We start from the raw sequence: 23,216 nt of genomic DNA, 5'->3' as shown, positions 1-23,216 counted from the left end.
TGTTGGAAAACCACAACTTATTAATATGTATGATCATTTGAAAATCTGAAAAGCCAGACTGCTTAAACCACAAGATAATGAGTAAATATCAAAAAACAGATTATGGCAATGATTGAACAGATTTCAGCTGAAGCCGGAGCTCATTAAGCCAACCCACCTGCATTTCAAAACTTATTTCTGTAGCACTGTATATGCATGACTGTTCTAGTTTTTCTGTTATTTGCCTTAACCCACTTAGTCATATGCCTACATTACTGATACAAATGTATTCAAAATGTCAGTGTGTAAATATTTTTGACAAAGCACTACCTTTAAGAAATGAGGTTTAAGTTACTTTAAAGATTTATTCAGTCCTGTTTTTATCTCAAATCTTATTTTGTGCAGTCAGATTTGTTTATCCCACATTAGACCATTTGCACACTCCTTTAGAAGATGTTCCTGAGAACTGAATTGTGTCTGTGAAGACTGTGCTCAATCCCAAAATGTGTGACATGTGTGTGCAGCATGTCCTGCAATAATCTAGCTGTTTAATTTATTTATACAAATCCTCATGTAAATCCTTTTACTAAAATGTTCTGGTGTGAGATCCAGCTCTCTCTGAGTGTCTCGACCAAATTACAGCAAAATCAACCTGCAGGGATGAGTGTGTGTGTGTGTGTGTGTGTGTGAGTGTGTGTGTGTGTGTGTGTGTGTGTGTGTGTGTGTGTGTGTGTGTGTGTGTGTGTGTGTGTGTGTGTGTGTGTGTGTGTGTGTGTGTGTGTGTGTGTGTGTGTGTGTGTGTGTGTGTGTGTGTGTGTGTGTGTGTGTGTGTGTGTGTGTTGTGTGTGTGTGCACTGCACACATTAATGTAACCAAAGTGAGACTGGCAGAAATATTTATTTGGCCATCAAATAACATACACTGAACAAAAATATAAACGCAATACTTTTGTTTTTGCTCCCATTTTTCATGCGATGAACTCAAAGATCTAAAACATTTTCTATATACACAAAATAACCATTTATCTCAAATATTGTTCACAAATCTGAAAAAATCTGTGATAGTGAGCACTTCTCCTTTGTCGAAATAATCCATCCCACCTCACAGGTGTGGCATATCAAGATGCTGATTAGACAGCATGATTATTTCACAGGTGTGCCTTAGGCTGGCCACAATAAAAGGCCACTCTGAAACGTGCATTTTTGCTTTATTGGGGGGGTCTGGGGGGGTCAGAAAACCAGTCAGTATCTGGTGTGATGGGTAGGGTTAGGGTTAGGGTAATGTTGTGAATCTAGTGGCCTGTGTTCGTCGTCCATAACATACGCCTGCCCATACCATAACGGTTAACCCCACCACCACCATGGGCCACTCGATTAGTTGAGAGTGGATCTCTATATGGGTGCATAAACTGTAGACTTAACATCACTAACTCCTGAGCTACTGAAACCCTGGATGTTTCTTCAAGTCATCTGGAAGTGCTAATCTGTGACTTCTCTCACTTTGTAGTTCACATGACGAAAAATAAATGGAGTTCATTCAGTTTATGTCATTATATACCGTAAATGAAAAGTGAAAGGGCTGGTGCACAGCTGGTGGCCAAAAATAAAATACACAACAGATCCTTATGTTGTGTAATATTAGGTCATTTACATAATATTTCCTTAATGGTAACTATATATTGTTATTTTTTGTATCTGTCTTCAATAGTAGGCTATATTCAGACAAAAGTGTATGTATAAAGACAGATACAACAACTTTGAAAAAAAGTCTACTTTTTTTCTCTTCTAAGTATGATTTTGATTGCACTTGCAAATGAGTCATTTTAACATTGCTTGTACTACAGTAAGTAAAGCATTTGAGTAATTATTTCATCCCTGGGTATCACCAAAGCCTGCCTGCGTCTTCAAATAGAAGACATACCACTAGATACAATCAGACTAACAAGCTCGCCTCGGCAGCAGAGTCCACTGTCTTTACATGGATGACCTGAGCGGCTGCATGATTAGTTTATAGAGCATGCAGTTGGATGAGCAGGGGACAAGATGTTGCCAAATCCGATGTGCAGCGGTGATTATTACGGCCCTTTCTCAAGTCTAAGTGCATGTAGGAGGGCATGAATGTTATCTGCACGTGTGTGTTCATGTGACGGGAGACAATGTATGTACCATACAAAGCTGGGGGCTTTCGTTTCAACAAAAAGAGTACACCGCCATTCGAATACACGTCACATGAACACGCCCCACTGTCTGCAGGGGGCAGGCCAGCCTGGGCCAACCTTAGCCCCTGCACTCCAACACCAGATGTAGGTCGCCCAGTGCTGCAGGGGCTGGGGGATGCGGTGTCTCTCGCTCTGTGTGTGTGTGTGTGTGTGTTGTGTGTTTGTGGGGAGGTTGTGGGGTTTTGTACGCACATGTGTATGTCTGTATGCACTTACAAAGCAGGGGGGGGAAAGAGTGATGATTGTAGTGGATGAGTTCATCATCAAGGACATGGCCCCCAGCACACTGTCTCCATTGCTGTCACATTGCATCGTCACAAACAGGCCTCATGAAGCCTGACAGCCCGGCAGACCGGAGCGAGGGACTCACTGTGGCTCTGTCCATTGTTTCCCTTCTACTCCACTCTCCAAGTCTCACTCTGCATTAACAGCTTTTTCATTAAAATGCAATAGGCTTGAAAATAATTCTGCAAAGGGAGAGAGAAGGATGAAGAACAAAATAACACGTTTTTTCATTGGCAAGCTGGTTTATTTTTGAATTCTTCAACCAGAGGGATTTAAATTGGTTTGTTATATATACAACAAAAACACAAGTCTGAGGAAGGTGTACGTTATCAGAGGAAGAAAAACAGGTCTAAAATAAAACCCAACTAAAGACATGCATTGTAGTGCTGATTTTGTTCTCAGCATTAATTATTATTAATATTTTTTATTAAGTTTCAAATCCAAATGATCTTTTAAAGAGATGAGTGCAATGAATGAGTAAGAGATACTTAATGCTCAGTGGGACCCAAAGGAACAGATTAACAGGTTGACCCCTGGATTAGTCTCAGTAGTCGAGAGAAGCTTGGGGATGAGCTCATGGATTTCAGGAAGATGCCAGTGTATTTCAAGAATAGTCATTTGTAAGCGTAATATTAGATGTGAAGCTAATTTTCCCCTGTGAGAGTCTACAGACGTGATTGTAAAGTTTCACTGATGATGCCAACAGGTGTAATCTTTGTCTATAAATTCATTTGGCATGTAATTATGCAAACATTGGCTAGTAAGCGCAAAACATGAAGTAAAGCTGAGGCTGATGGGAACGGTGCAAGTTTTGAAAATACTTGGACATAAAACTAATGGAAAATTTGAAAAGTTTGACTTGAAGAATAGCAAGTTGAAAAGTTGATGGATCAACTCATCGTGTAGTAGGGACGACTAAAATGTCTATTGCCTATCCACTGAAAAAGTATCAAGACATGCAAAAACCCAAAAATGAACCTCGTGGTGACGCTTAAGGTAGCGCCTATGGGAGTAAGTGAGCTTAACCCCCTTGGAAAAATGGATGCACAAAATGTCTTTGTCTCTATGCAGCAAATCCCTGCTCTGTAAAGATGCAGAGCTTGTGGGTGAAGTTTCTCTAATCTGAACTGATTACAGTGGTGATGGCAGCCTTCCTCGTTGTGTGGCAGTTTCAGCACATCCCCCACACTCTCCCCTAACCTTCCCCCTCCTTCCTCACAGCTGATTGCACTGCTGAAGTCCAAATGAACTGTTAACCCAGTCTTCACCACGGCCACAAATAGAAACCACAGAATGGCACTTAGGCAGCGAGGAAACAATGCAGAGCTTGTGTTGTGGACCAATAAGTCCAAAAGTCCCCATTTGATGCCTAATTGAGATCTTCTATGAAAGTACTGAGATACACGAGCACTGACATCTTTAGACAATGAGCTATGCCATAGCCAATGATGCATGTAGCAATAATGTATAAATTATGACCATAAATATTTCAGTTGCTTTTCAGAGTGTGAACTATTGGTCTTGGGTATCCTGCTGAGCCATTTACTCTAAATGCTGCTTTCCCTCCGTACAGTAGAGTTGTTCAGCCCATTTAATTTCATATGCCACCCATTAGACTAAAGGCAGAGACAATGTGGCCTCAGTAAATTATCAATTTCTGTGCCCGTCGTGAGATTATTTCAAACAATACGTTTGTATAGTTACATATTTTGGTGATGGAAACAAAAAAGTGTTCAGTGAGCAAATTCAATATATTCTGTGCTACTCATCTAATTACATCACTTCAACATGGAATTTTCTATGATGGCCTTGATCCCAAAACTCTACAAACTTTAAAAATCTGTGTACTTCTTTAGCATTCACTCAAAGGAATCAAAAATATATCTCGAGGATGGAGATTGTTGTGTCACCCAAGCCTAAATCAGGAGCATAATGTTAAATTAATCCCCCCTTGATACGGTGAGTAAAACACTGATATTGTTCAGCTTTATGTAGTGAGGTGCATCCTTATTATTGCTGCAACAATTGGTGGAGCGACAGAAAAATAATCACCAACTATTTTAATAATCGATTAAAGGTGGGGTAGGTAAGTTTCAGAAACCGGCTCGAGTGCACTAAAATTTGAAAGTACACAGCCGAAAAGAATCCGCCCCTTCCTTCAGACTTCCTTACAGAGCACCTCCTCCAACACACATCATGAATGCGCAATGCACGCCCAATTAAGGCACACCCAATGAGGGCACGAGATACATTTGTGCGTGCACGAGATGGAAGGCTGACAGACAGGGCGGCAATCCAATCCGTTTAGCCGGGCCGGCTAAACGGATTGGTTGTGCTTTTTACAGTACCACGGCTTCCACAGATGACATTTTTTTATGGATTTTTTGTCAAAGCACTTAAGATATTCATTGCTATCGGGATGTTAAGAGCATTCCATGGAATATAACAAAAAGTGTATCTCGAGCCGGTTTCTGAAACTTACCTACCCCACCTTTAACCTTAAAAAGGTAATTATTTTTTATGCACTCTCAGAATTCTGTCTGTTCCCCCATTTAAAATGTGTGCTTAGTGTTGAACCCAATAGCCTCACAAAACAGAAGCGATAAATTAAGAAAATACATGTTTATTGAAAACAGTTAAGTTCATCAGTTGTCTTATATAATGTGACACAGAAAAATAAAGCTGCATTGCAACCATACTTCCTCTTGAATTTGTGGTTTACTGTTTGCAACAATACTGTACTGTATAATTTGTAACAATCTGATATCAAAGCACGTAAAGACGTAGCTACAAAAGTATCTGAACAAAAAACTTTTTCTTTGTTAAATAAGGAACAATTATTTTGTTAATTGATTTACAAAAAAATTAAACTTTCACTGTCATTTTCAATGAGAGTTCATGTATTGAAAACGGTATGCACTTATTATCCATCCTACAAATATAAGAAGAACATTTAATGAGATTACAGGGCTGAGCAAAAAGAATCAGTATGGGGGAAAATTATGATTTGTATGTATGGAAATGGTAAGTGGGTGTTAAACAGGATTTGTCTTTGTATGCAGTCACATTTCAGAAATAATTCTCCGAAAATATAAAAAAAGTGATGCACAATTACAATGCACAAGTATAATGTTCATATTGGTAAATTAAATCAGACCTAGAATGTTCAAATGCGATTCACACAAACAAATCAACAGATGCACATTGCCACATGGATTGCAATGCAAGTTGAAAGACAATGAATACTGAAAACACCTGAGAGATTCAAGATCAGTAGCGGTCATAATGTGGTCTCTGATTATAGGAGTTGTATCCCTGGTTGGAGCTTGGATGGCCGGATTGATACCCGCTGCCATGCCCAGAGTGCCTGTCTCTGTCTCTGTCTCTGTCTCTGTCTCTGTCCTGCTGCCCACGATTGTCCCCTCTCCAGCCTCGGTCTCCTCCCCATCCACCTCGGCCTCCTCCTCCTCCTCCTCCTCCTCCACGACGGTCCTGGTACCTAGAGGGAGACCGATAGAAATTAACAATAAAAACAACAGGTACGGACTCATGCATTACAAGTCAAGACAGCAGGAAATATTTCCTTTGAATAAATATAAAGAATTCAGGATGGTGGATAACCGGGGTTATTCCTCAAGAGCATGTTAAAGCAGTTAAAGGTGGGGTAGGTAATGTTGGAGAAACCAGCTCGAGTGCGCTAGAATTTGAAAATACACAGCCGGAAGAAATCTGCCACTTCCTCACAGAGCCCCTCCTCCAACACACACGAACGCGCACATGACCAATGAGGGCACGAGATAAGTTTGTGCACAGATGGAAAGCTGACAGGCAGGTAGGCCATCCAGTTACTTTAGCCGGGCCGGCTAAAATGATTGGTCGTGCTTTTTACAGTACTACGGCTTCCACAGATGAAATGTTTTATGGATTTTTTGTCAAAGCACTTACGATATTCATTGCTATCGGGACGTTAAGAGCATTCCATGGAATATAACAAAAAGTGTATCTCGAGCCGGTTTCTCAAACTTACCTACCCCACCTTTAAGTAAATAAAATAAAATCTACAAAGTAAAGTACAGTGTCTGTCTGTTTAAACTTGCCTTTGGTCTCCATGATTTCCCTTTAATATTGCGTTTATCATTTATTAGTTTTGCTTTAGTCATCAAACAGGATTTACTTTATAATGTCGACTTCAGAAAGTGAAATACTAATTTAATTTTACTTGGTTAACTTGAATTAGTCAAAATCAACAAACCTCACCTGGAATGGAAAGAGAAACACAAGTAAGGTTGTTTTAGCTCCTAACTCTACTGTGATTACACCAACAAGTTATTAAAAGAGATGTTTTCTGATCAAATTTTGAAACGGTTAAGCCTGATAGAAGAAAGAGGCAAGTCAGACCTATTTGAAATAGAAAAACATTTAAATATATACTGTGTCATGTAAAACAGCCCTAATCAACCAAAAGGTCCAACAACTATGGAACAAACGTGCATGTATCATCTGTGAAAGGTCCCCTAACTCTGTGGTGCAATACTAAATCACTTACACTTTAATGTAACTTGTAAGCTTCTTAACAGTGTACTTCAATCATATCTCAATACTTAACTTTACTTAGCTCTATTGAACACTGCTCCAAGATGACACTATTGCACTCTTACAATAAGCTGGTTATCATACATTCGGTGTTAACCATTGTCATAATGCACACATAATAAGAATAGGAAGGTAGATTACAGGATATGAAGGCTAAAGTTACACTACCTGTCCCTGCCGCCCCTGTGGTTTCCCCCCCCGCGGCTCCTCCAGTCCTCCACGATGGGAGGCAGGTCAGCTGGACGGCTCAGATACTGCTGGTACTCTCTGTCATCTGATGTGAATCTGTTGGCAAACATCTCCTCGTTGCTCTGCCGGGTTTCCGTGGTTTCGGCCATGCTGATAATACAGACGAAGAGCTACATAAGCAATGGATATCAGAACAGAGCTAATAACATAGTAAACACAACACGTTGTTATTCCGTTTACAAGCGGATACGTCTGTTTCTATGTCTTGTTTTTACTTTGCTTCAAGACAAATCCCCCATGCGGAACAATAACAACTAGACTGATCTGGATGCGATTAGCTAGCGTTAGCTAAAGATGCATGTATCAGAAAAATCGCCCAAAAACGCCTTTTAGTGCTATAATTTAAAACATACCTTTAAAGGACGTGAATGTTGTATTTTCCTCAGAACTAATACCGCTACCTTTGGAGATGTCCCGGTGCAGTACGTCGCTGAAAGTCTTCCCCCCGGAACCAAGGATAATTATTAAATGGTTCCGGGAGCGCGCACACAGACACACCTGCCAGTGATTACTGACTGTTACCTGCCAGTTAGGACCAACGGTCAACATATACTCGTTTAAAGTCTGTAATGTGCTACTTTAAACTCAATTTATCTAAGCATATGTTAAGATAAAGATGCTAATGAGAGGCCCATCTAATTATTTGTTTCCGTGACCGTTAATTAAAACAAATTTAGGAGAAAGTGCCAACTGCTGAACGCCTTCACTGACAACATGTAAGTGCAACTGAAGTCACTCAACACGACCAACACGTTGTTGGTCGGTTTCTAACACCTAGTTTTAATAATGTATCTCGCTTTTAAATATGTCGTGGTTACGGACCACAGTTTGCGCTAAAGCCCCGACAGTAACCGCAGAAACCCCAGGTTTAACACAGTGTGGGCGGCTGTGGCACAGCGTGGGCAGGTGGAGCCGCTCCGTGTCGCTGCTGCTGCTGCTGCCCTTCACAATGAAACACAATCCCGTCGGGGGAAGAAACTCTGCGCAGCGATCAGGCAGCGGGGAAACATTTACTTAATTCATCAGTGCTGATTATTGGAAGACAGCGAGGAGAGAGACACACTCCGAACTGGGATATATTGTCTCTAAAGAGGAAAAACAAACAAGCAAAGAGAAAAAACTTCCTGAAGGACCGGGGCTCTGTGAGAAAGAGCTTGACAACCCACTGATCGAGTTTACGAAGAAGAAGTGCTCTCACATTTCACTTGTCTGTCAGCGGCGAGAGGACTTGTTCTACTCTTTGGACCGCTTATCATCTGCGGACTTTGACTGCGCTTTAAAACACACTTCCTGTAAACCCGCAGCAGAAAGAGCGATATATTAAAAGGAGTTATTCCTCCAATCCGCGGCAATGGGGTGAGTAATCCAGTAAATGCTGCCCTTCAGAGCGCCTCTCATTACACCTGCACTGTAATGTTATATGTCTCTGTGTGGTGAAAATTACAAAATACCTCTACAAATGTAGAGTCAATCATCTACTTACATTTGATTAGCATTGCGATTTTCACCCAAAGCTCATCAATGCGTTTTGACAGCGGTGGAAGACCCCGGTTTCTTCTTTTATAGCCAGATTATTTGGCAATGTGGGTAATCTAAGAGGTTATTTCATCTTGTCTTTGAGAAATTCAGATTCCATGTGTGAAAATACTTGATGTCAGGTATGAACGTTAGGCGGATCAGTCTAATTGCTATTTGTAGGAATATGGTTTTAAGAGGGTTATGATACGGAGGTGGCAGAGTCAACACTGCCCACTAATAAGTAGAGTGTGTGTGTGTATTAGTGCTCTCCCACAGTTGTATACAGGGTACAGTGCATTATTTTTCACTGAATGTTGTCTCAATGCCATGCAATTGCCAGCTCGTTTTATATCTGCATATAGGCTACTATAGATGCTCTCTCTGGATTACTTTTCCCTGTTTGCATAGATTTGATTTTACTAAGAGAGTGTTGAAATAGTATTTTAGTGTAATTACATTTTTTACAGAATCAAAGATGTCACTGAATAGTTAACGTGTACTTCATAAATGCTTCAATTCATTAAGGATGCTTGATTTATGTATAAAATATGAGGAACAGTGTGTATATTAAGTAGCATTAATGTTCTGTCATTAATTAAAACTGGCACCCAGAGAGCTTGTTTCTCTTGAGCAGACATGTTTTTTTAATGTGTAAGAAACCAGTTCATCAGTCTGGAATCCCTCTCAGGAGTTTGGCATACTCGCCCAGCAGGTTTGAAGTGAGTCAGTATGATGTGATGAAACTGGCCCAGTGGACCGAGACATGGCAACACGTTTAATTTGTCTGGTTCTCTGGTTTCAGTCGGTGCCTGTACCTGTAGTACCTGTAGTTTCACATGACAGCTGAATACTTAGGCAGGCAGAGACAAACGACTCATAGGAAATGTCATTTGGCCAACTGTTCTCTAAACCTACTGTGAAGGGCAGCAAACGGCTAGGATTTGTTTAGGGTTGTTTATAATGATTTTCAAAATCCCTAAATCTTCTTTTTTTAGTTAGTTTAGTTTATAAAATGTTCAAACATAATGTAAAAATCCCATTACAAGTTTTCAGAGCCTGAGAAGTGCTTTTTTTATGCCCAACCAAACCCCAACATATTATCTTTATTTGTCATTACTCATTTTTATTGCTGCAATGAATATCCATGGTTATTCATTCTTAGGTCTCTAAAGACATCCCTAACATTGAAAAGCTGAAACTCTGCTTTTTCAACAGATTGGTCAATACATTGTTTAATCTCTAATATGTTCAGCTCTATCTGATTTACAACCACTGATGGGTAAATGACAATGTCCCCTCTGTGGGACAAATAAAGGCATTCTGCTTGTGATTAAAGTAAACATTGAAACAAACTAAACAGAAGGGAAAATTAAAGTTGAGGTTACAGGCTTGCCTAGTCGTGTATTAGTTCACATCTGGGTTACCCTTCAATGTGTCAATAAGTCAATGTGTCCTGCCCTGCCCTTAATGACGGGTCAATATATTCAGTAAAAAAGCGTTTGTGTGTTAGACAGAGGGAACTTTAGGATTCAGGTGGCCCTGCTCTATGCTCCTATGGAGTTAAATATTAACTATACAACACATGTGAAATTATGAATAAAGAATGCTGGTGTATAAAAGTCTGGCCTAAATCTTCTGTCAGAAAGATTGCAGCAATCCAGGGGGTGTAGATATCCAAACTTCAATTGTTCACAGGAGTTATGGTGTTACAGGATGTTCGTTTGTTATGTTATGTTGTGGTTATCTAGGAAATATAAATAAACAGAGTAGATCAAATTAGTGAATGACAATATTAATCCTAATAGTTACATTACGGTTTCCTGCTAGGAACAGTACATACACATAAGTACTGTGTAAGTAATTCCCACAAGAGGGCTCACTTGTTTTAACACGTGATAATGGCGGCTTACAGGGGGATAACGTTGTACATGCGGTAATGGCGGCTGACAGAGGCATAAAGTTATACACAGCTCACCGCAATAGCATGAGACTGGACATAGGCGATCGTACATACCAAATATAATTATATCTACAGTCACAGCGGACAGAAAGTGAAACTACTGAACATTTAACAGGCAGTCACACTTACGGCAAACAAGTACTGTCAACAATATATATACTACGCCGATTATTGTCTGTAAACTGTTATTTACATACGAAATGCAAACATATAGATACAAACAGGTGCTTATGCCACAGTAACAACACTTACAGTTTCATACACGCACAACACGGAACACACAACGACCCGTTCACTCGCTGAAAGTCTGTTTATGACCGGTCGCGCGTTGCGCGTGACTAATGACGTTGCAGTGTGAGGGGTGCGTCCGGTAACAATCTCTGGACTGTCTGGGGGGCGTCCCAAAGCAGGGAAGTTTGCACAGCCGCACCCAAATTCGCTAGATGAATTTGTAATAGCACAAATGTCCCTGCTAGAATGTGGGGTAGGCATGTCAGTCCTCTGGCATTTCAGGTAGTGTGATGAGTTTCGCCACAGGTCGAATATATGTAGTGCCTTTTAATATTCACCTCTGCAGAGCGTATCCTACCATCATTGCTCGGGTTCACTTTGGTTACCCGTCCAACTGGCCAGAGAGCCCTTGGCAGTTGCGGGTCGACGATCATGACGACCTGGTCTGTGGTTAGGTCTGGTGTAGGAGTGTGCCACTTTCGACGGAGCTGAAGGTTAGGGAGATAGTTACGTGTAAACTGGGTCCAGAAGTGGTCGGCCAAGACCTGGCTGTGTTTCCAGCGATGGCGCCCAAGCAGATCGCAGTCGCCATACACTGCTTGTGGCAATGATGCATCTCGCCACCCCATGAGCAAGAGATTGGGTGTAATGGGGTCTGGATCAGCAATGTCAGACGTCGCATAGCCGAGGGGCTTGGAGTTGAGTATTCTCTCCACTTCCGCTAGCACAGTCATCAGGACCTCTACAGGCAACGTTTGGTTTTTCAGGACCACTTGCAGTGAAGCTTTGGCAGATTTGATCTCCCGTTCCCATGTGCCGCCGAAGTGTGGAGCGAGTGGTGGATTAAATCTGAAGGTGATACTCTGTTCAGCTAGCTGTTCCTTCAGGCTTGGCTCGAGTGCCGCAAAGGCTTCTTGCAGCTCGCGGTCACCTCCCTGGAAGTTGGTTCCTCGGTCGCAGAGGATCTCGTAGGGTTTCCCTCTTCTCGCCACGAAGCGTCGCAGCGCGAGCAGGAAGGAATCTGCGCTCATACTACATAAAAGGTCCAAATGTACACACTGTGTAGTAAGGCACTTGAATATAATGCCCCACCTTTTCTCGTGTCGGCGGCCTGTCTTTATGGTGTATGGGCCAAAACAGTCGACACCAGTGGACTAGTATGGTGGTTTGTTTATGCGTAGCCGTGCAGCGGGTAAGTCTGCCATCTTAGGAATGACAGGTTTGTTCCGCCACTTGCGACACTCAACGCAGGCATGTTGTTGTTTCTTGACTGCTTGCTGTCCGCGAAGTATCCAGTAGGTTCTCCTTAGCTCTGCGAAGACCCAATCGGGACCTGCGTGCAGCAAACGTTTGTCATAGTTCTGTATAATCAGCTTGGTGACAGGGTGGTCTGGAGCCAGGATTATAGGATGTATGGTGTCCTCTTTCAGGTATTTCTCTGCCTTCCGGAGACGGCCTCACACTCTGATTAGTCCTACAGCCTAGTCGTGTACAGGAGAGAGTGGCAGCAAGCGACAACTAGGGCTGAGTTGTTTCCCTGATTGTAGTGCGGTCGTTTCTGCAGGGAAGGATTCTTGCTGTGCTCTTTTAAGCAGGACAACCTCTGTCTCTAGTCGGCTGGATGCAGTCATGCGTGGAGCAGCCGCCCCGTGCATGGATTGGTAGGTGACTTCAAGTAGTTCAGACCATGATTTGAAGAGTGTTAGATCTGGAGCCGCAGGCTCGGCTGTTGCAATGTTGCCGCAAAAAGTGGTGTTGCGCGTCTCCTCTTTGTGTGCAGAACTAACCACGGGGTTAGCTGGCCAGTCGGCTGGAGAAAGTTGAAGGAAAGTCGGGCCAGATGTCCAGCGATTGGGCTTAGCTAAGTCCAGTAGATGCTTTCCCCTTGTAATGTCGTCAGCGGGGTTCTCTTCAGAGGGGACGTATCTCCAGCTGTCGGTTCCGACGAGCTCCTGGATTTCCGCTATCCTTGTCCCTACAAACACTTTGTATTGCTGGGAGTCAGACTGAATCCAGTGGAGGACTGTAGTGGAATCTGACCACAGGATTGTTTTGTGTATTGACAGTGTCAGCTCGGTATGCAGCAGCTTGGCCAACTGTGCTCCAGTCAGGGCCGCACACAGCTAAGCGGGATATTGAGAGCTGTTTCTTCGGGGCTACACGTTAGAGATGGCAAATCCGGATCCTTTTACGGACTCAGGGTCTTCTGAGTCAGTCATTGAAGAGATCCGGATCATACAAGTAATTTGAGTCATATGAGTCAGCATCACCAAGAGCGTAGAAATCCTACCGGTGAAACCGAAAACTTGTTGCATTTCACGAGCATATTAAACTGACGTTATATTAACCTCCGCTACACAGTGTCTTTTGCTTTAATAAAAAATGTTGATCACAAAAAAAAAGGGTCATTTTGCGAATCTCAGTCTGCTGTTGACTCGTGCATGAGGACGAGTCTGCTGGATCTCTGGATCTGCTGCTATACGGTTACGGCTCTGAGTCCGCACGAGTCTGCTGTGTTTTGCACAGTGAGTCAGGATTTGCGAATCTGAGTCTGTGAAGTTCCGCTGACTAACTCGTAGGCTACTGGTCTCTCGATCATTGTCCTGGATTCACGGATCCCGCGATTTTGATTAAGTCCATTATGTTTCCGGCTCTAAATGAAGTTTCAGTGTAGACTTCTAACAAAATTGTCATGTTGTGCAACAGTCTCCTGCGTGTAATAGCTGCATTTCCAATATGGATCTTACTTGGCAAAACGTTTATTTTGAACATAGCACACGAAAAGAAACAAATGATAGAAAATTGCAAAACAGTTAGAATATATAAAATGTCTTAATTATACAATTATTAAAACACAATTGTGCAAAATGTGCTTATACAGGAACATATTAAAATAACTATATAATGCAAAACACTTATTTTTTAAAATGCACACACAAAAAAATCAAGCATATCTTCACCCAGTATCTCCACCCATGATAAAATAACTATGAAAAATAAAAAATGTATTAAAATGAACATACATATTTGGGTCATGAAAACAGTGTGTATGTAGATCTAATCATATGCCCCCCCCCCTCCGATGTTCTCATGGACTGCGTAATCATTGCAATACTGGTGTTTGTATGTGTTAAATGTGTGTAAATTTGTGTCTTATGCTTTGATAAAACATGTTGATCACAAAAAAAAGGGTCATTTTGCGAATCTCAGTCTGCTGTTGACTCCTGCATGACGACGAGTCTGCTATGTTTTGCACAGTGAGTCAGGATTTGCGAATCTCTGAGTCTGCTGGATCTCTGGATCTGCTGCTATACGGTTACGGCTCTGAGTCCGCACGAGTCTGCTGTGTTTTGCACAGTGAGTCAGGATTTGCGAATATCTGAGTCTGCTGTTGACTCGTGCATAATATAGCCGCGGGAGCCGGAGGAGGGGCTGCAACATGTTACTGTTAATCTCTCCCCACTTTTGGCCACACCCCCTAAGTAAAATGTCTTCCCGGCCGCGGCTATGCTCGTGCACATGACGAGTATGGATCTCTGGATCTGCTATGCACGGTTAGGAGCCGTAACATACGGCTCCTCTGAGTCCCCACGAGTCTGCAGGAAGTTTCACTGATCCGCGTCCCCTCACCTGAGCCAAACAATAACTTCTGGAAGCTATCCTACTTGCTAAAGGGTAGGCAGATGGACTGGGCTACGTTGTAATGTTATTTTACATGTTATAAGGAGAGTAGCGAGTGACGCAATTTATAGTTTTAATTTGTACGTCACACCAGGTGTAGGACTCGGGTTAATGGAGAGGGGAGACTCGTCACGACCAGCTCATTTCTAGGATCCGGGTTAATGATCCGGATGAATCAGGACTCGCCCATCTCTACTACACGTGACCTTGCCATCACGAATGACACCTGCACTCTACCTCTGTCGTCTTCTAACCTCAGGTAGGCGACGGAGCCGTATGCTCTCTCAGAGGCGTCAGAGAAGATGTGTAGGTCGGTGGGGGTAATGTCGGGAATATCAGAAGTGTAGCACTGTGGCAGGCTGATTTTCTGGAGATTTGGCAGCTCTCTTTCCCAGGCTTGCCACACAGGGAGAAGTTCGTCTGGCAGTGGTGCATCCCATCCACTTTCCTTCTTCCAGAGGGCTTGAACTATGACCTTGGCTCGTGTGGTAAAGGGGATGATGTAGCCGAGAGGGTCATATTGGCTGGCCAGTACTCGGTACACGTACCTCAAGGTGGGTTCAGCTGAAGGAATAGCACGGTGCTAGTATCCCAGTGTATCGGTAATACAGCACCACAGGAGACCGAGCGCAGACTCTTGGGGGTCGGTCTTATTAGCATTTAGCCATACCTCACACTCAGCTGATTTGGCTTCTGTAGGGATGTGTGAGATAACGTCTGGCATGTTGCTGGCCCACGGTCTTATTTCGAAGCCTCCGCTGGCAAGGACTGATCTCAGCTTGTCAATGAGGTTTCTGGCCTGGTCCTGGGACTGCAGAGACTGGAGACAGTTATCCACATAGAATGAGTGCATCACAGATTTAACTACCTCTTCATTGTCTTTGCTGTGGTCGTTCACGTGGCACTGCAGGACATATGTAGCACAGCATGGGCTACAGGTGGTCCCGAAGGGCAGCACATGCCACTCGTAGACATCTGGACTGCGATCTGTCTCCCCGTCTCGCCACAGGAAGCGGAGCAGTGGTTGGTCTTCAGGGAGGAGACGCACTTGATGAAACATGCCACGTATGTCTCCGCTGATGGCCACAGAATACTTTCTAAACCTCAGCAGCACACCAAGCAGCGCTGAGCCCAGGATCGGTCCACGAAGCAGATTGTCTTTAAGAGAGGCTTGTTGGTAGTTAAAGGAGCAGTTGAAGACGACTCTGTGTTTACCATTGTGTTGTACAAGATGGTGGGGAATAAACCATGACTCCTTGGAGTTGCTCACTTCTTCAGAGCTAATCTTCACTGCATAACCAGCCTTTTCCAGCTTATGGATATCCTCATTGTAGACTGCAGATAGCTTAGGGTTGTTAGACAGACGACGTTCTGTAGCTCTTAGGAGAGCCATTGTTGTAGTAGGAGGTACATGCAGAGAGGGGGCACTTTGCTTACGCAGTAGTGGAGTGGCGTAGCGAGACACATCGTCAACTTTGACACGTACAGTCTTGTCCTCCAGTAGTTCAATGGCTGCTTTATCCTCACCAGAGCGGGTCACTTCATTGATGCTCCTGAAGGGGAGTGTGTCGAGCTGCCAAAGTTTCTCCACGTTCTGATGCAGCTCCTCTGAAGAGGAGAGGAAGGATGAATGGAGACAGTTGCTCTCACCTGCTGACTGCTGATGGAAGCTGGCTGGTCCCTGTGTAGTCCATCCGAGTGCCGTGCATACAGCCACTGGGCAGCCTGTGCGCACAGGCTGTTTGGGGATGATCAGATGTGTTATCTGACCCGATGAGCAGCATGGGCTTGATCTTATTAAAGGACGGCAGTGGGATGTCGCTAAGATGTTTGTATTTTTGCTTCAGGGACTCGGCTGCACGCGACTGCTCTGCCAGATTCAGCTCGGCAGCTGTAAAGGCCTGACTGATATTGTGTTTCGCACCTTTCTTCGCACACTTTGAATGACACAGTAGCTCCTTTCACCTGCACTATTTCTTGCCTAATTGTCCTGAGGGATATTACCTCTTCCTGTCCGAGGAGGCCGAGATGGCGGGCAGCAGCTGGTAGTATGATGGTTCTTTCAGATCCATCATCCAGTAAAGCGTACGTGTCCAGGGTATTCTTTCCATTCTGTAGTCGGACAAGGGACAACCTTAAGCATTACTTTGCCTGACCGGCTCACTTGGTTTGTGAAGACCACACTGGAGGAAGCAGTTACAGTCAGTACAGTCATTGTGAGGGCCACATCGTGCAGTATGATAAGATGTTGTTGTCCACAGGTTGCACATGTCTTCTTTAAGGTGCAGTTTCCGGGCGTGTGCCCTCTCCCACACCTCCAGCATTTCTGTTATCCTTTATCCAGCTTGCCTTTTCGGTGTTAGTGAGTTTAGCAAAGTCGGCACAGGCGTTGAGGTAGTGCTCCTGGTTCTTACAATAAGGGCAGAAGGGCTTAAAACGTTCACGTTTATTTAGCTGGGCAGGAGTGCTAGCAGCAGGTGATGAATTAGAGTGTTGGGCTCCCTGCTGGCTACCAAGCAGTATAGGAGCAGGTCTGACTCTCTGTGGCTTAGCCACTCTTCACTTCTTACTGTCTGTATGTGCAGGCTCTGGACATGTGACAGTTATTCAATGTGAAATCTGTAATGTCTGTACTTTCCTCTCGAGCCACGCAGCTAGGTCAGGGAGAGTATATGTGAGGTTACTACCACTCTGGATGATTCCTCTGTTGAAGCAGTATTCAGCGAACGAGTCTCTGAAGTGAGGAGGGAGTTTGCTGAGTAAGGTGTCAACATGAGACCCACATCTCTTGGATGATGAGGGGCCTTCCATGGTGTTTAGCATTCCCACCAGAGTGCCAACTGATGCTGCAAAGTCTTCAATCGCTTGATAATCACCAGTATTCACTGCTGGAGCGTTCAAGATGGCTTTAAGCTCTCCCTGAACCAGTTGTCTTGGCTGACCATAGCGTTGGGTCAGGGTTTGCATGGCACTTGTGTATGGAGTCGGGCTGTTTATGTACCTCTTAGCTACCTGGAGTGCAGATGGAAAGGTGAGGTGATCGAGGAGGATTTGGTATTTATAATCCTCGGACAGGTGTTGGTGAGGGCCAAGCACGCTATCCAATCCCTTTTTGAGCATAAGAAAATCAGTTTCTTTTCCTGAGCTGAAGATGGTTAATCTTGGCTTTGGGATACCATATGATGATGCAATCGCCATCTCCATCATAATGGGTATGTTATGAGGCTGCATCATGTAGGGGTGATGTACTGGAGGTGGTGCAGCATACTGCATAGGCTGATATGGCTGTGGAGTGGTCTGCCAGTACCGGTGATGTGCATTATATGGCTGTTCCGGTGGGGCTGGTGCAGACTGTGGGTATGCAGCAGGAGCAGGAATAACACCTGGATGTATTAACAAGGCAGGAGGTTCTGGCTGTACCACAACAGGAGAAGTGACAGGTGACGCAGGCTGCATCAGCAAAGCAGTGGGTGCAGAATGCATCTCTGTTGAAGAAGCTCTTGAAGCCATAGGAGGTGCGGGCTGCATCTGTTCAGCAGAAGTAACAGACGCCGCGGGGGAAGTCTGCTGTGTCTGCGGTGCAGGAGGATCCGCCTGTGTTTGAGGTGGAGACGTTGAAGGAGATGTTTGGAGAGGAGCAGGATTAGCTTGAGGATATGAGAGTATACCTGTTTCTTCCATACGTTGGTTTGTGGGAGAACACAGCTCCAGTTGAGGGAGGCTGCTGTAGCGACTCTGGTATGCAGTAAACTGTTGTGAGTGGTATGAAGGGTAAGCCAGGGCACTTTGTGGATGTGAGATGATCTTTACCTTGTCCATTTCAGATTATAGCTCTTGCATCTGCCTGCTAATCGTCTGCCAGCGTGCCTCTAATCGTTGTCAGTTGTGATCTCTGGAGTACCAACAGGGTGATGTGCTGCTACAGGTTAACCGACATGTCCTCCTTGGCTGGGCGACTCGTCATATGCTGGCAGTGGCGGACTGGCCATCGAGATTTTTAGTCCCAGTCCGCCCTTGTATGCTGGTCTCTGTGATGAGACTGGCCTCATATGGGGGGGATAAAGAGGTTGATGTGGGTAGCTGAGCTGGAAGTTCTCCAGATGTCCGGGAATGCGCCGCACTCTGCTGGGACGGGGACTGGGCGGTGGCTGCCCATCATACAGCTCCCTGGATGTGGCCATAGCGCAGCTTGTATACATCCGGCTCGAAGGACCACTTGTGAAAATTATGAATAAATGCTGGTGTATACAAGTCTGGCCTAAATATTCTGTCAGAAAGATTGCAGCAATCCGGGGGGTGTAGATATCCAAACTTCAATTGTTCACAGGAGTTATGGTGTTACAGGATGTTCGTTTGTTATGTTGTGGTTATCTAGGAACAGTGGCGGCTGGCCCATAGGGGCGCCGCCCCACCTCTTCCCACATACAAAAATATATATATATATATATATATATATATATTTATTTTTAATGAACAAGGTAAATATCATACAATTGGTATCAGTAAAATGTATAATCTACAATAAAATCTCGTTTAAAATTGTGTTACGATGTCTAAAGTTACTGATAAGTCACATGTTTATCACAAGGCAAGTTTATTTATATAGCACTTTTCAACACAAGGCAATTCAAAGTGCTTTACAAAAAATGAAAGAGATTAAGAAAATGGCATTTAAAATCAGTCATTAAAAAGAAAAGCTAATAAATTAAACATTAAAAGAAAAAAGTACATGGATCAAAGTTACAGTGCAGTCTAAGATATGAATAGTTCAATTAAAAGCAGCGACAAAAAGAAAAGTTTTCAGCCTGGATTTAAAAGTAGTCAGAGTTGCAGCATTAGTTTATCATTACCGGGCGCCGTGCAAGGAGCCCCCGAGCCAAACAGCAGCAACCAGCACGTTGCAAAAGTCTCAATAGTAAACTGTGCCGCCGAAATATAATTTCAGCCAATCAGCGCCGTCAAATATTTTGGTCACTGTTATGGAAATAATTATCATAGACGCCAATTTGTAACATACAGGACAAACCTTGATGTCTGTTTACCTTCTTTAAGGACACAGGCGGCTTAGCCAATAATGTTATTGTTCCCATTCTGTGACCGGTCAATACTGGGATACAGATGGTCTGTGTTGTGGGTACACTGGGACATTTCCTTCTTTGTATTTGTGGACTCCAAGGTGAAATCTTCGAGGTCATAAGTGTCCGACGCAAGTAGCTCAGTGTTCCCACACTGTTTAGGCTATCTTCTCAAATATGTTGTTTACTCTCTGCGAAACCAGTTAGATGGGCTGGCAAGAGAGAGGCTCTCCAGAATTGATGTGGCAACTCTACCGTGGAGTCAGAACCTCTGACTCTTGGATTTGTGATGTGAATACTCTGGTACCAACTCCAAATAAATCACAGTGGTTTGACATCAAAGCTCCGACTCTCCTTCCTGAGTCGGTGACTCCATTGCATGCTACACAGAAGTTTCCTCTACAGTCACGAGGGCGCTCACGTTGACGCCCACGTTGCTTACGTGCGTTGACGTGATTTGTTTTTTAGACTCGTGAGTGACCAAGGTGACGCAGTAGTTGGATGAGAATGGCTTCGTGTGCAGGTGGAGTCGCCGGACCTCGGTCCCCGCCCAATTCCGTTCAAGAGCTAATCTCCAATCCTTTCGAAATGAGAAGTTTGGGAGATAAATTGTTGCCTAAAGACCTTGGACCGGACCAACCCGATTTGTATATATCGCAGCAAGCTCGTGAAAAAGACACGTAGCTGGTACACCAGAAAGGCATGGCTAGCTGGATGCAAACAGGTAAATGCTGTCTTTTGTTTCCCATGCTTGCTCTTCAAACAGCCGGGGACAGATACGATCTGTTCAGAAACTAGACAAAAGTTAAACAAGTATAAACCACAGACTGTCTGTGTCATGGAGAATACATTCGCTGGTTTATTTATGTCTGTATAGGCCGTTGTTGTGAGTGTGGACGGTCGGAGCATATATAACGTTAGCTTAGCCAAGCTACATTCAGATAACAAGTATTCTAAAAGGTTTTTCGCCTTCCATCTGTCTGCAGACTTGTCAAAGCATTAATTCATGGTTTTTACTAACCGGTATCAGTATGTTGTTACGTCGGCATCATTTAGAAACGTGTATTACAATTTAATCACGGTAAAATATGTTCCTTTTGTTGTAATTGTAGCTCCCGAGCGCGTCTTGTTTGAATGATGCGAGTAAACACAGCTGGCAGCCGCGGTGAAACTCGAGCGACTAGAGCATGCGAATATTCGCATCGCGTCCGGTCTGAACGCAGCATTAAAGCGAGCTCCGCGATGCACTGGAAACGCGCCATTACATCACCAGAAGTCCTAATTTAAGTAGTCATTTCTCCCAAAAAAAAATGTTTTACTCACTATATCAACAGCCCCACCAAAAATATTTTCCACCAGCCCCCACTGTCTAGGAAATATAAATAAACAGAGTAGATCAAATTAGTGAATGACAATATTAATCCTAATAGTTACATTACGATTTCCTGCTAGGAACAGTACATACACATAAGTACTGGAACAGTCAGCTGCATGGTAAACAATACCAGAAATGCCCGCAAGAGGGCTCACTTGTTTTAACCTTTATATATACAGTCTATGGTTTTAACACGTGATAATGGCGGCTTACAGGGGGATAACGTTGTACATGCGGTAATGGCGGCTGACAGAGGCATAAAGTTATACACAGCTCACCGCAATAGCACGAGACTGGACATATATGGCGATCGTACATACCAAATATAATTATATCAACAGTCACAGCGGACAGAAAGTGAAACGACTGAACATTTAACAGGCAGCCAGTCACAAACAAGTAGGCCTACTGTAAACAATATTACGGCGATTATTGTCTGTAAACTGTTATTTACATACAAAATGCAAACATATAGATACAAACAGGTGCTTATGCCACAGTAACAACACTTACAGTTTCATACACGCACAACGCGGAACACACAACGACCCGTTCACTCGCTGAAAGTCTGACTCTGTTTATGACCGGCTGCGCGTGACTAATGACGTTACAGTGTGAGGGGTGCGTCCGGTAACTATCTCTGGACTGTCTGGTTGGGCGTCCCAAAGCAGGGAAGTTTACACACACACACACACACACACACACACACACACACACACACACACACACACACACACCACCCTCAGTATCGATCTCCACTTGTCTCCTTCCTTCCATAGCTCTTTGGTCCTGGGACCAATCTGTGCCCTCTTGAACTTGCTACATTTCTTGTTTTTATATTGATCACCACATTTTGACTTAAGCACAATACTAATCCAATTTATAATAGGCCTATGTGCAGTGTGCCCAGTACATTACATATTTCTAATTCAAGATTGCTGATCTTAAAGATGGTGAGGAAATGCTGATCTCAACAGTGGAAATGAAAGTGATGGTAATTGTATTTGTAAATTGTTTTGCAGCTTAAGCTCTGCGTCTCAGATTGCCTGAAAGCCCCTTCTCACTAAATAAGCGGTCACACAGACAGCAATGCAATCAGCATACTGCTCCCAGCGTTTATGCTGGGAGCGCTAACACAGGGACAGATGATAATCTCCTGGCTGGCCACAGAGTGACGGCTAAAGGATTAACACTCATTGATTAGGCTGTGTGACGTGGCAGTGGGTCTCTTGGCTGCTCGGCCAGGAGAGTGGACCGTAAGCCTAATCGGACTGTGTGTTTCCTGTCTGTGTTTGAAGGCCAGAGGGGAAGCTTGAAGAGGTGTAGTAGAGGAGTAAAAGCAGGTCTCGCTGTTGAGGAATCATGGGTAAATGAAAGGAGACATAGTGATGGTGGATTGGACGTCTCCTCACCAGATGGTTGAGGCCTAGGAGGCCATCTGCTGCCATGCTGTGCTTCTGTGGAGACTTCCTCACTCCCTTTTCCCAGAGCTCTTAGATTAAGTTGGGCTTTGCATCCTATAGTCTCAGTATAGTGGCGAGGACCTGCTGTGGTTGCTGGTTTGATTCTGGCCTGCTGCCTTTTTTGCATGGGATGCTGTCCATCTCTCACCAGTTAAATGGGATGAGGCACAGTTCACTATGCTGTACGATGCCAACAAACTGGGAGCAATGATGATGGTCACCTTTTAATATTAAATAGGATGTGACAAAATTATTTGAAAAATGGACGGTATATTACTAACAGTATAATACCAACATTGGATATATATTTTGATTATGATTAGATCATTTGTTTTTCCATAAATATATATTATTTATACTGTATTTACCTCTTCAGGGCTCTGAACCTGATCATAGACAATTATACAACAAGCGGTTCAATTGTATTTAACAGCAGTATATCATTATAAAATATCCAGAAGGACAAATGATTGTAAGCAATATAAACACATACAAAATAAAGTTAAATAGTTTTGTGTTTGTACATTTCTTTTATGGACAGACAGCTTTATACAGTTTGCCTTTTTTGCTCAACAGCTTGTCTGGGTTA

The 23,216-nt window shown here is 43.6% G+C and overlaps 2 protein-coding genes across 6 annotated transcripts in view; one reads left to right on the top strand and one right to left on the bottom strand.

Moving 5' to 3' along the window:
• Positions 1 to 5,087: 5,087 nt before the first annotated feature.
• Positions 5,088 to 21,793, bottom strand: LOC117549333 (RNA guanine-N7 methyltransferase activating subunit-like). Of its 4 annotated transcripts, XM_034221151.1 has the most exons (4): positions 21,678 to 21,735; positions 21,113 to 21,158; positions 7,244 to 7,414; positions 5,088 to 5,981 (listed from the first exon to the last, which is right to left on the bottom strand). In XM_034221151.1, the coding sequence occupies exons 3-4, from the start codon at positions 7,411 to 7,413 to the stop codon at positions 5,753 to 5,755; spliced, it is 399 nt and encodes a 132-aa protein (XP_034077042.1). In that variant the 5' UTR covers position 7,414; positions 21,113 to 21,158; positions 21,678 to 21,735; the 3' UTR covers positions 5,088 to 5,752. The 4 variants fall into 4 exon arrangements, with proteins under 4 accessions (XP_034077042.1, XP_034077039.1, XP_034077041.1 ...); XM_034221148.1 differs by lacking the exon at positions 21,113 to 21,158 and having other exon boundaries at positions 21,678 to 21,793; XM_034221150.1 differs by lacking the exons at positions 21,113 to 21,158; positions 21,678 to 21,735 and adding an exon at positions 7,678 to 8,087 and having other exon boundaries at positions 7,244 to 7,434.
• Positions 7,810 to 23,216, top strand: part of homer2 (homer scaffold protein 2) — a 38,888-nt gene continuing 23,481 nt past the window's right edge. Inside the window, exon 1 of one of the 2 annotated variants that reach the window (XM_034221147.1) lies at positions 7,810 to 8,040. In XM_034221147.1, coding sequence (XP_034077038.1) covers positions 8,039 to 8,040 — 2 coding nt within the window. In that variant the 5' untranslated portion in view covers positions 7,810 to 8,038. Of the gene's footprint in view, positions 8,041 to 8,347; positions 8,681 to 23,216 lie in introns of those variants that run through there. The other variant, XM_034221145.1, reaches the window with a different exon arrangement.

This window comes from Gymnodraco acuticeps, unplaced genomic scaffold (assembly GCF_902827175.1).
Source record: "Gymnodraco acuticeps unplaced genomic scaffold, fGymAcu1.1, whole genome shotgun sequence".
In the NCBI taxonomy this organism is placed as follows: domain Eukaryota; kingdom Metazoa; phylum Chordata; class Actinopteri; order Perciformes; family Bathydraconidae; genus Gymnodraco; species Gymnodraco acuticeps.
The sequence above is the reverse complement of the archived record's forward strand: the minus strand, read 5'-3'. Positions and strand labels throughout refer to the sequence as shown.

Excerpts from the sequence above, each read along its gene's own strand:
- LOC117549333 (XM_034221148.1), bottom strand. Across the intron at positions 5,982-7,243 it reads CACAGGGGCGGCAGGGACAG|GTACCAGGACCGTCGTGGAG; the intron begins GTAGTGTAACTT and ends GTCTCCCTCTAG.